The sequence below is a fragment of the Narcine bancroftii genome, chromosome 5 (assembly GCF_036971445.1).
Source record: "Narcine bancroftii isolate sNarBan1 chromosome 5, sNarBan1.hap1, whole genome shotgun sequence".
Taxonomy (NCBI): domain Eukaryota; kingdom Metazoa; phylum Chordata; class Chondrichthyes; order Torpediniformes; family Narcinidae; genus Narcine; species Narcine bancroftii.
In genome coordinates, this window is record NC_091473.1 from 20,625,672 (window position 1) to 20,638,805 (window position 13,134).

Genomic DNA, 13,134 nt, shown 5'->3' on the forward strand with positions numbered 1-13,134 from the left:
ATTTTATTTTTTATAAAGACGATCTGGACCAGAATTTATTGTTGCTTTACTTGGGAATAACCAAACCATCAAAATGTACAGGGCAGCAACTCACCAGCAAGAAAATTAAATCCACATACCAATTCTTAGGAATGCTATTGAGAAACAAACAGAAACATCAAGTGTGCATTTCTGCTAAGAGATCTGTACCTTTATGGTAAAGGTAAAGGTTCAATTATTGTCACGTAATACTACATTTAAAATGTAACATACATGAAATTCTTTAACTTTGTCTATCGCCACTTTATCAAGCGACCCTCGCAGAAATGAAGCCTTGGCAAGGAACAAACTCACAACCCCTGGTTTACAAGACCAGTACTCTAACCACTGAGCTATCAGACACTCATCCATCCAGTTAAAGATCAACAGATGGGGAAAAATAATTGAAGAAAAAGGGCCACAACCTGAACAGTCAAATGAAGATAATTTCAGATAACATAGACTTTACAGTGGGTGCTTAAGGGGATCCCTGGAACAAGCTGTTCATATTCAGACAAACCAGACATATTGACAAAGGAGGTAGGGTTCTGCCATTGTTGTCTCAATTCAGAATAGAAATGCAACACAAATGTTTGAAACCTGAAAAAGAAATGGAAAATACTGGAAGCTCCCTTTCCCTGAGTATTTCCAACATTTCCTGTTTTCATGTACTATGCCTTAATTGTATGGTGAAAAACAAATACTCAAAATGTATAATGATTCGGGTCTTAGTAATAAAACATAAATCAGTGTCATTAGTTCAGGTTATTGCTGATTGTTACACATCAGGATAAAATAAAATTCAACACTGGATCAAGACAGATGGCTTGGTAAATCAACATTATATTCAATCTTTGATTTAGCACTCGGTCTGCTCTTTACAGACAGACCTCAATAAACAATAAGGTTGCCCGGAGGCTCATTTACTTACTGTTCGGATCTACGTTTTCACACAGCTCTGTTTTGGCTTCACCATTCGGCCTGTCTGAGGATTTGTGAGAAAGTCGTGATGACATTGTTGCTGCAGTGACCACTGCTTTAAAGCTACGTTTTCTCTTCTGAACATTCTGTTCTGGGTGGAAGATGATGATGTAAACCTTCGGCATGTAGAGCATTCCCAAAGCTACTGAAGCACTTAGGTTCATGGAGATGGTAAGGGTGGTGGTCTGTATGTACATCTGGAAAAGAAACAAAGGATCAGATTAGGATTTCCTGATCTTTATTCATATTTTATTTTTCTAGAAATGTGGAAAGAACCTATTCAGCCCATAGAACAAATACCATCAGAGAGTTCCTGACAGTCATTTATTTCCCCGTAACCAATTCTCCAACACATCCATCAATTGCTCCCAATTCTACTGCAACCCACCTCCATTATGGGAGATTTCCAGAGGCCAATTAATTAACCTAGCAAAGAGTACATTTTGGCATTGGTAGGAACTTGGAATGACCCATGTGGTCACAAGGAGAAAATGCAAATCTTACAGGGACAGCACCAAAGGTCAGGATGGAACGTCTGTCACATGTAACACAATGCCAGCAATCAAAGATATCACCAAAAAAACATCTGATAGTTGTTCATGGGACAAACATTTGCAATGCTAACTCAACAAGAGGAATTTATATTCACACACTGAACAGACATCACCACATATATAAGGCTAAACTGTTTTGAAAGGACAGGAGATGGAAACAATGTACCAATGAGTAATGTAATGGAGGAATTTATGTACACAATGTTTCATTTATACACCATCTCCAGATTATCAGACTGGTTACAGAAATTATTTAGGAAGTATTGAGCATGGCTTGTGGATTTTAAAAAAAATGTTCTTGCAGGTAGAAAGCAGAGAGTAGTAGTGGAAGGGAAATATTTTTCTTGGAGATCAGTGACTAGTGGAGTACCAAACGATCTGTTCTGGGACCCCCTGCTCTTTGTGATTTTTATAAATGATCTGGATGAAGAGGCGGAAGGATAGGTAAGTAGTTTGTGGATGATACGAAGATTGGAGGAGTTGTGGATGGAGCTGAAGGTTGTCAAAGGTAACAAGAGGATATAGACAGGATGCAGAGTTAGACAAAGAAGTGGCAGATGGAGTTCAATCCAGGTAAGTATGAGGTAATGCATTTTGGAAAGACAAACCAGAAGGCTGAATACAGGGTTAATGGTCAGTTACTTAAGAGTGTGAATAAACAGAGGGACCTTGGGTTCCAAATCCATACAAGATTGCCACACAGGTTGAGAGGATAGTTAAGAAGGCCTATAGGATTTTGGGCTTCAATAATAGGAGGAATGAGTTCAAGAGTAGAGAGGTCATTTTGCAATTCTACAACTCTCTGGTGAGACCACATTTGGAGTGTTGTGTTCATTTCCTGTCGCCAGGATTTACCAGGATTATATCTAGATTGGAAAATAAGTCTTATGAGGCAAGGTTAGCAGAGCTGGGACTTTGAAGCGTAGAAAGATGAGAGGAGATTTAATAGAGGTGTACAAGATTATCAGCGGCATAGATAGGGTGGGCAGCCTGCATCTGTTTCCCAGGGCAGGATTTCAGCAGTTTCTTACAATGGGTATTCTGGCCTTAATGAAGGAGAAAAGATTTTCCTTACATAAATAATGCATGGTTATGGAATATGATGGTATTGCACAAAGACGCCATTCTTTTCATCAAAACTACACCTATACTTTCAACCTATCAGATAGTGCTCTAGAGCAGCAATTTTCAATAGGGGCTATAGATACACTCGCATCCACCCCATCCTGGGGACACAGCATATTTAAGGGAGGCACCAGATTGAAATCATTTTTTTTAATGTAGTTGGTAGGATAGAAGTACTAAAGAAACTTAACTACTTCACAGGGAAGTGGGTCAATAAACACTGAACAGAGTCCAAAGGAAGCCATGCCAAAACAAGATTGAGAATGGCTGATCTAGAGACAGAGAACAAAATCCAGATCTTCAGCCCACCACGTCTGCACCTTGACAATTTAAGTGCTCAACCAATTATGATTAATTGTTGGGAGAGAACCTTGCTTTCACTATCTTCTCAGGCAGTGCATTCCAGTTTCCTGTGACAAAATATTTGTCCTCCCTTCACACTTTAAATATATGCCCTCTGTTTTGAGACATAACTATTGTAGGGTAAAATAACTCATTATCCACCCTACCTGTAGCCCTCATATTCTTGAATATTACTCATCAGGTCTCTATCAGCCTCCTCGGCCTATCCTGTTCTTTCACGCCACGTGACATCCCAGTAAATCTCATTTGTATCTCTCCAATGCAATCTCATTCTTCCTATGGTGTGGCATCCAGAACTTAACAGTGGTGGCCTCACCAAAGTTATACCATGTTCTTAGATTCTCCATCCTTATCATTGATAGCCAGCATTCGATATGCCGTCTTCACCACTCTATCTGCACTGCTATCTTTATGGATCTGTAGATTTGTACACCAAGGTTTCTTTCCTCCTCAATACCCTTAGAGCCCTAACTCTGCTAGTGTATGCCCCAGCCATAATGGCTTCACAAAATGCCTCACCTCACACTATTGGGATTAAATTCTATCTGCCTTTGGTCTGCTCAGTTTACCAGCAGATTGTTATGTCCTGGACATTAAGCATCTGTTGTGTAAATAATTATTCTTCAAGTCTATAAGCATCTCTTGCCCTTTTTTAATTAGCTGGTTGTATTTGTGAAATAATTAAATATTACTCAATGGAAAAAAATAATGTACATTCAAATAGTTTCTGAAGTTTTAAGATGTTTTAAATAACTGCTTTATCGCTTCTCATGTAACAATTTACATCAAATCATTTGTTTCAAAGAAAAACTTTTGAATCATCACTGAAACATGAGAAAAACAGTAAATTCCTAATGAGGATCAGATATTTGATTCACATTTTCTTAAATGCTTGTTTTTCCAGAATAAACACAATTTAAATGTGGTTTCACTGAGCAAAGAGAAAAAAAAATAGACCTGCCAAAATTTTGCTCAATTTCTGTCATTCTTATGCTTTCCTTCGAACTTTTCCATCTTCCTGACATCACCACAATGTTTCAATTCATACTTCTTCCCATCCCTCCTGACCCTCTTCAACCATCCTATCCTTCCAGATGTTCCTGTATCTCTACTTGACCTGAAATGACAAAGGGAAATGGACCTGAGTATTAAAGGAACATGTGGCGCAAGGAATGTGACTTGTGATAAGTTGGATGGCATTTGCTGTTCTCATATAGTGAGAGAACAGACTTTCTTTCCCTTTGTGAGTGCCTTCATGTTAGCAGACGTGGACATACCCCTCCATAAATCTTTGTCCGCAAAGCCAAGCCAAAGAAAGAAAAGAATTATGATATATATGACAGTCATTTGAAACATCAAGTAATACAATTTCCCCGAACATTCACATCAGCGGGTAACTAACCTACTGACCAGCAAGTCTTTGGAACATGGAGCACGGAAACTGTTCTGGCCAAGACTGCAAAAAACTCTGGAGGATTGTGACTGTGACTCAAGCCATTAAAAACACACCTCCCGCCTCTCCATTGACTCCATCTATTACTTCCACTGCCTTGGATCAGCTGTCAATGTATTAAAGGATTTATCCCACCTCGGTCTCCCTCCCTTTACCCTCCATCCATCTGGATGAAGAATCAAGAGCATGAAATCACATAGCACCAGATTCCAGGACAATTTATTTTCCATTATTATTAGGTTTCCGGAATGAACCTCAAAATTGCATAATAATACTGCCTTTGCTGTGAATCAAAGATCTCTCTGCACATCTGTCATTGTCTCTTACTTGATATACTATGTATGAGATGTCTAACTGGTCTGCTCACAAAACAATTTCTACCATAGGTACTTGCTGGGAGTGACCATAAATGGTTTGTTAAATGTTTGAAAACTTGAGTATTGAGTGTAACCAATTTATCACTTGCCCCCAATTCCAGCAAAGCCTACATATTTTCTGGAAAAAATTGCATGCCTAGTAACAATAGATGAGCAAAGAGTCTTTCATTTGAGATTATAGCTCATTAAAGTTCCAAATGTCACCTTCAAATTTGCGGTGACACCACGTTTGTCAGCAGAATCACAGAGAGCAATGAGGAAGTGTTTAGGAATGAGATAGATCAGCTAGCTGAGTGGTGTCACAAGTACAACCTTGCCCTCAAAGTTAGAAAAAAACTTCAGGAGAACACAAATTAGTCCTCATTGAGAAGTTAGCAGGGGAGAGAGTAAGAAACTTCAAATCCTGGGTTTTAACATCTCTGAAGATCTATCGTAGGGCATCACACTGATTAGGAGTTTGAGGAAATTTTGTATGTTACCAAATACTCTTGCAAATTCATATGGATGATCCGTGGTGAGCATTCTGACTGGTTGCATCAATATTTGGCGTGGAGGTGCAAATACACAGGATAGAAAATGGCTACAGAGGATTGTAAACTCAGCTATCTCCATCATGGGCTTTATTTTTCACTCCATTAAGGACATCTTTGAGAGGCAGTGCCTCAAGAAAGCAGCTGCTATGATCAAAGGCCTTCACCACCCAGGCCGTGCCCTTTTCTCACTGCTACCATCAATAAGGTAGCCTGAAGGTACATACTCAATGTAACAAAAACAGCTTCTTCCCCTCCACCATCAGATTTCTGAATGGTCACTATCTCACTTTTCTCTTTTGTGCATTAATTACTTTTTTTTTAAAAATCTTGTCTATATGGAATTGTAATTTATAGTAATTTTGTACCTTGTTCTGCTATAAAGCAACAAATTTTGTGACACTTGTTCATGACAATAAACCTGACCCTGTTTCTGCAGAATACAAACTGTAAAATCTTCTCTGATTATGATACCACTTCAAATCCCATTTAACGGGGCCCAGTATTGGTTAATCTGCTTTTGATGCCATAGGTTGATGATGAAACATTTACTGAGAAAATTATCATTCTTTAAGGACTGTAGTTGGATATTTAATGTCTAACTGAGTACTTCTTGCTCAAGACCCAACTGTGTGGAGGAAGAATAAGCATCTATTGACCAGCTGCTTGGTATTAGTCCTGCCACATATACCAATTATACCAATGCATCACCACAATTGTAACTTATGACCTGTAACTTTTATCCCCCAATTAAAAGGTGCAGAAGAAAGATAGTAAAGCAGCCTCATAACCATGACTGCTTCTATCCTTGTGGAACACAGTCAAAGTCATCCATTCTCAACCTTTTTTCAATTGGTTGTCTGACAGGAGGCAGAGAGTAAGTGAGAGTTTTTCAGGTTGGCAGAGAATGGTAAGTGGGGTGCCGCAGGGGTCGGTGCTAGGCCCACAACTCTTCATCATTTACATTGATGACTTGGAGGAGGAGACAAAATGTGGTGTAGCCAAGTTTGCGGATGACACCAAATTGAGTGGAAGAGCAAATTGTAATGAGGATGTGGAGAGTCTGCAGAGGGATAGAGTTAAGCTGGATGAGTGGGCAAAGGTCTGGCAGATGGAGTACAATGTTAGTAAGTGTGAAGTTATCCACTTTGGCAAGAAAAATAAAAGAGCTGAATATTATTTAAAGGGTGAAAAACTACAGCACGCTGTTGTGCAGAGGGACTTGGGAGTGCTCGTGCATGAATCGCAAAATGTTAGGTTGCAGGTGCAGCAGGTTATTAAGAAGGCAAATGGAATGTTAGCCTTCATCGCTAGAGGAATTGAATTCAGGAGTAGGGAGGTAATGTTGCAACTGTATAAGGTACTGGTGAGACCGCACTTGGAGTTCTGTGTCCAGTTCTGGTCTCCATATTTGAGGAAGGATATACTGGCTTTGGAGACGGTCCAGAGGAGGTTTACTAGGTTGATCCCTGGGATGAAGGGGTTGACTTAGGATGAAAGATTAAATCGTCTAGGATTGTATTTGCTCGAGTTCAGAAGAATGAGAGGAGATCTTATAGAAACATATAGGATTATGAAGGGTATGGATAGGATAGATGTAGGAAGGTTTTTTGAGCTGGCCAGGGAAACTAAAATGAGAGGACACAGCCTCAAGATTCGGGGGAGTAGATTTAGGACAGAGATGAGGAAAAATAGTTTTTCCCAGAGAGTAGTGAATGTTTGGAATTCTCTAACCAGGGAAGTGGTTGAGGCTACCTCATTAAACATATTTAAAATTAGGTTAGATAAATTTTTACATGATAGAGGAATTAGGGGATATGGGGAGAAGGCAGGTAGGTGGAGTTAGGTGATAAATTAGATCAGCCATGATCGTATTGAATGGCGGAGCAGGCTCGATGGGCCATTTTTGGCCTACTCCTGTTCCTACTTCCTATGTTCCTATATGTTCCTATGATCCCTGTAAGACTCTGCTCGAAGTTTATGGACTTCCGTGAAGTAGTCAATTTTTGGTTTCTTCTGTATTTCTCTCTTACTGACTACATAAATAGCATTTAAATATTTATATGTTGCATGAGGTGAAAAGAATACAAGGGTTTTGCCTAAATGTCCTGTGATACCCAGGGAGGCTGTAGAGCCCCCGTTGAGAATGGTTGCTCTGAGTCGAACAGAGGTCTGCTCATAACTCAATTGAAAATATAAGGTCATACATAAAAAGAAGATAGCCTGGTGTTAGCAGTAGGTCATTGGTAAAGCTCTCAGTCCTTTTATGGATCCTCCTTTAAGTGACTTTTGCGTGCTGCTCCTTTCCCAAGCTAGTCCCAAAAGACTAAACATGCATTCATGGTCATTGTATGTACAATAAAATTCAGGTTATCGAGAATTCATGGAACCAGCAAAAACACATAGCAGAAAAGCAATAAGTTAAAAAAAAATGAAAGTTTTAAATTGCCCACCCACCACCGCATTCAGTTTGCCCATCCACGCAACACGCAATCTCAAGCCATGGTTAAATTCACTTATCTGGCATCTACCAATGCCCATAAATCCCAGACAGTGGGGATTTTACTGTACTTCTACTTTGAAATCAAGAACTGCTTTTGCAAAGACCACACTACCACAGGAAATAAAGGTCTCATGCAAAACTACAGAATCACAACACCTGATAGCTCAGAAGAACTTGCAATGATGCAGTTTTGCAATCATTGTCATGTGGCGTGGAGATAGGCAGGTGTAGAACTGCAGTGGAAGACATGAGCTGGGAAATGGAGAAATGGGGTTAGTTTGCTGTTGGAAAAGAATAAAGAAAAATCCCAAGTTGTGAATTCCAATTAGTCATTGAACATTTAACAAATTTGGAGATCTGGTGCAAGTGCCTTCTTAAAATTAAATAGAGTTCTCAGATTAATATCTGCAATACATCATACAGGCAAATTAAAAGAGGTAGAGTATTTCACACACATTATGATGGTGACCATAGCAACTGTGCCTCTTTTTCTGTTTAAATGTACTGTATATACAGACCTATTGTGGCAGTGTGCTTTGATGGAACATGATATTCATTTCCCAAATTATATTTTCCTTGATTTTACTGTATCCATGCAACAGAGCCCTTAGATTAAAGTAGAACATTAATACATAATGGCCTTGAAATTGTAGTGTATTATTTCATTGTAGCATATTGTATCAAAGGTTATTTTGGTTTGAGGTCACCTTAATGCAAACTTCAACCATGTCCATAGCCCAACAAATTGCTTTTTCTCCTCCATACACACAAGGAACAATATTACTTGATACAATCACATGAGATTGTGTCAACAAGTGCAAAAAAAGAACAGCACCATAGAATTGAGCTTCTAGGCAAATTTACATCAATAAAAAAATTATGCTGGTTTAGAACATGAAAAGAAGGATAGAGGATTCAACTTACATGAAGAATTAACAGCTCAAAATACTGTCTTTGCCATTGGTGTTTGGCAGCCTAACTGCTGCAGTATTCTCCCACCCCTCACCATCTACCTTTCATTTCTCCCTCATTTAAACATAGAAATGCTGGAGGAATTCAACAGGTCTCACCTCATTCAGAGTGTGATGTTTCTTTTATTACAATAAAGAAACTTGGGTTCTTTTTAAAACAACTAGATTTATTAACTAAGCAAATAGCACTAAGGACAGAACACACACATGAAGACCTCATGTGGAGGCATCCATCTTGAATTTTCCCAAGATGCAACATTCTCCAGATGATACACACTCCATCTCCAACTCCTCCTGCTGGTAATACTCTATCACGACATCCCTTTCCTTGAGATGGTTAATCAAACATGTCACATTAATATAGTATTCTTTCAAATTAAAAGTTCAACATAAACATAACATGAACATCAGTAGCACAAATGTTTAAATGTGCAGTTCTTTTTTCTTTTATAGATTCAGTCTGTCAGGTGCTTTGACAATTCATGTGGATGTTCTCAACACAGGGGCTTGAGTTGGCTCTGCTAGTCCACTACTGTCTAGCATGGTTGGTGTTTCCTCTGTTCCTGTAGCATCTCTGGTGTTTTCAGCTGGCTCCTTTGATTCCTCCTCAGTATTTAAAAGTCGTCTGTTCTGACAGTGTAGGAACATGGCTTTATTTCTCCCAGAACAGTAGCGTTATTGTCTAAAACTGTGTCATGTTGTGCCAGTGGCCCTCAGCTTCTCACTGACTTGACATAGGTTGTCATAGGTTGCCTTTTGTCTTCCTTGTAGACGCTTTTGTTTTCATTCAACATCTCAGTTCTTGTAGATATCTGGAGAGTATGGAAATGTGGTGCGTAGTCCATGTCCCATCAGAAGCTCAGTGACATGCCATGTTCAAGTGGCAAAGCTCTGTAACTCAACAGAGCTAGATACGGATCTGAGCCACTGTCTAGTGCTTTCTTGAGCAACTGTTTAAAGGTGTGAACTCCTTTCTCTGTTTTGCTGTTTGACTGTGGATGCAGAGTACGTGAAGTCACATGTCAGAAATCATACTCTTCTGCAAAGTTCTGGAATCCCCTACAAATGTAGCATGGTCCAGTTTCACTGTAGACAATTTAAGGAATTCCATGTTTTGCAAAGATCAATTTCATATATTGGATCACACAGCAACAGACAAGCTGGGAAGCAGCGCAATCTCCGGATAGTTCAATATATAATCAAAAATAGCACCCTGATTAAGGAATTGTTTAATTTTATTTCATGGAGACACAGCACAGTAAGCAACCCTTCTGACCCATAAGCCTATGCTATAAAAATACACCCATGTGACCAATTAACCTACTAAACCCATATATCTTTGGAATATGGGGGGAAACTCAAGCACCCGGAGGAAACCCAGGTGTTAAAAGGGGAGCATACAAACTTGTCACAGACATCGGCAGATTTGATCCAAGTCACTGGCGTGGTAATAGTGTTGCACTAACCACTATACAACTGCGTCAGCCTTAACTGACAGATGAGTTTAGCTGCAAATGGCTTCAATCTATGAGGCAAGATTAAAATACAAATCTCGCATGAAAATATGAAGTTTTAATTCAAAGGTTCCTAGTCAAGGCATGTGACTATTAGAATCCTCAGCTGTCTGTACCTTAAGCTCAGTCATTGCATCTGAACACAATTTTCATTTATGGGCTTGCAAATGATTTTATATAAATTTCCATAAAGCACTGGAACACATCTCGGAATTTTTCTGTAATTGCTGAGAAAGAAAATCTGCAACATAAAACTTTTGGCAACAGAACGCTGAAGGTGAGTCCAAGTGCAATGCCATACACCCAGCTATCGTCTGCTATCTCAGTGTCTGTAATCTCATAATTAACTCACAGAAGGATTTAAGTCACCAGAAACAATTACTGTGTGAACGTATAAGGTGACAATAGAGCAATGTAGTCAAAATTTAGTGTTATCAGCAAGATATTCTTCCTGAGCTGCTGAGAAAAGAATCTCATGGTTGCATGTGATGTCACGCATGCATTCTGACAACAAATTGGAACTTTGAAGATATTGGAGCAATGGATATTTTAATCACATGTATCTTGTTGATCGTACCTGAATTCAGATTAACTGTGGGAATTCACAAGCAAGTTGGTAACTTTCTGAATACAGGACTATATAAAAATTATGCAACAAACTATTCCTTCACGGTTCATTATACATAGGGTGAGATCTGGCAAAGAAAATGACAGTGAGGCTGACAGCACTCACCTAGTTATATCATTATTTCAGTCAAAGTGCATTTTTAACAGCTCATAGCTACTAATTACTGCCAAACATTCTTTCCAGCACTGCAAATGATCTTCATCAAATGTCATCTCATTCCTTTTGCTTGGCATCAATTTCATCGATCTGATTGCTAATACTGATTTAGGCTTTGTATGGTCCACAACAGTCATCAGTGTGATCAGTTAATAAAATAACAAGCTGCAGAGGGTGTTAACCCCCCTTTATTTGATTTTCCTTGAAAAAAAGATGCACATTATGTATCTGATCTACATGGGTGCCACACTTTCCAGCTGTGGCACTCACAAGCAAGACCATATTGGAAGCGTCTATTCCTCACTCCTGGCACATGGCAGACCATGCCACATAATGCTCTTTGCCTTCTTCATCTTCCTTAAGGCCCACTATCTTTATAGTTTCGCCTACTACAGTTTTCCATTATATCTATCTTCTGAGCTAACAACTCTGTGTTTCTTAACTTATTTGTCACTTTCTTCCAATTTTCTTTTTAAGTCGTTCACTTCCATTTCTACCATCATTACACGTTCTTCCGCATTTTCTAATCTTTTCCCTACATCTGTTATGACCAGCTCTATTCTACTCACTTTTTCTTCTGTACTTTTCATTTTTCTTTTTATTTCACTAAATTCTAGTGTCAGCCATTCTCTTAATGCTTTCATATGTTTTTGAATTTTTTTTTAATCTATGTACTGTCCATTCATTTTACCTCCTATTCCTCTGTGCAGAGCTTGGTGTTCTCCTTCTTCTTCTTTTGTGTCTGCTCTTGGGTTTGTGTCTTCTATTTCTCTTCCTTGTATCTGTGTCTCTTTTGACTTTCTTGTTGAGCTGCTTGTCTCAGTTTGTTGGTTTTTTTTTCCCATGGTCTCTTGATGTTGGTCCTCTTCTTCTGGGTTGGTTATGTGTTGTGTCTCTAGTTTACTTTTTTTATTCTCACCCCTCCCGTTCCCGTTGTTTTCTTTGTCTTGCAGCTGGGAGCCCTGCTGTCGGGTCTCTCTCAGCTGTTCGTGCTGTGGAGTGAAACTCCACAGCTGGTTCCCCCTCCTCTCAGTGTTGTCCTTGTCATGCGCGGTTGCGCACCTCTGTTTGACTCTGTGAGCCATCTTTGTAGTCCTGCGGTTGGTGGGTCATGACCCTGCTGTGTCTCCACTAACCTCGGGGAGTGGGCTCCTCTTTCCATGATGGGTCCCTGCTTTTTCGTGCAGGTAAGGCCTTCACCTTTCTCTTCCGGCGTCTTTCTTTCTTCTTTTCTTCCCGTTGTTTTTGGCTTTTCTTTCTTAGGTGCCATTTTCTCCACACCTTTATTTTTTCTTTGTTCTGATTTGTGCATCTGGGGCTTTGCTTTTTCTTCACTTTTTTCCTTCTTTTCTGGAGAGGGCTGGTATTCTCCTACCGGCCATTACTCCATCGCGTGACTCCTCCTATATCTCCAATCTGGATGGAAAAGTTATAAGCAACTGAGGGTGGCAGTTGTCGGCACCTCCATGCACAACATCACACAATCTGGCTTGAAGGAAGTTATTTTGGCAAGTTCAACTCTTGTGAACAGTGAATGTTTTTAGTGAACAACATATGGCAAACCCAATGTCATCAGCCAACAGACATGTGCAAACCATTTGTAATTCTTTAACAATTATTGCACTAAGGAGAGGAACTACATCATTCACAAAAAAAAGCTGAGCCACAATAACTATGAGAGCTGACATTTGGAATGACTGGAAGAGCAACTATGGTTTAAGCCTTTCCCAGAGTTGAAAGGTAGCAGGTAATCCCAATTAATTTGAATCATTCGATATATTTAGAGATTGCCACCCTCCAAATGTTCCTGGAAGAAGATGGGGAGTTAATAAAAAAGTGGGACACATAAAGCAATAGAGGGATAGAGACAGTCTCTGAAAATAAGAAATTTGTGTTCCCTGACAAAGGTGTGGGACACATTGCACAGAGTGCTGAAGTTCTTGAAGCAGTGCATTTGGCCT

At 39.5% G+C, this 13,134-nt stretch overlaps 1 protein-coding gene across 1 annotated transcript in view; it reads right to left on the minus strand.

Annotated features, from left to right (window-relative positions):
* Positions 1–13,134, minus strand: part of LOC138763184 (metabotropic glutamate receptor 7-like) — a 583,408-nt gene that overhangs the window by 80,547 nt on the left and 489,727 nt on the right. The window contains exon 8 of the mRNA XM_069936932.1: positions 950–1,196. Coding sequence (XP_069793033.1) covers positions 950–1,196 — 247 coding nt within the window. The remainder of the gene's footprint in view (positions 1–949; positions 1,197–13,134) is intronic.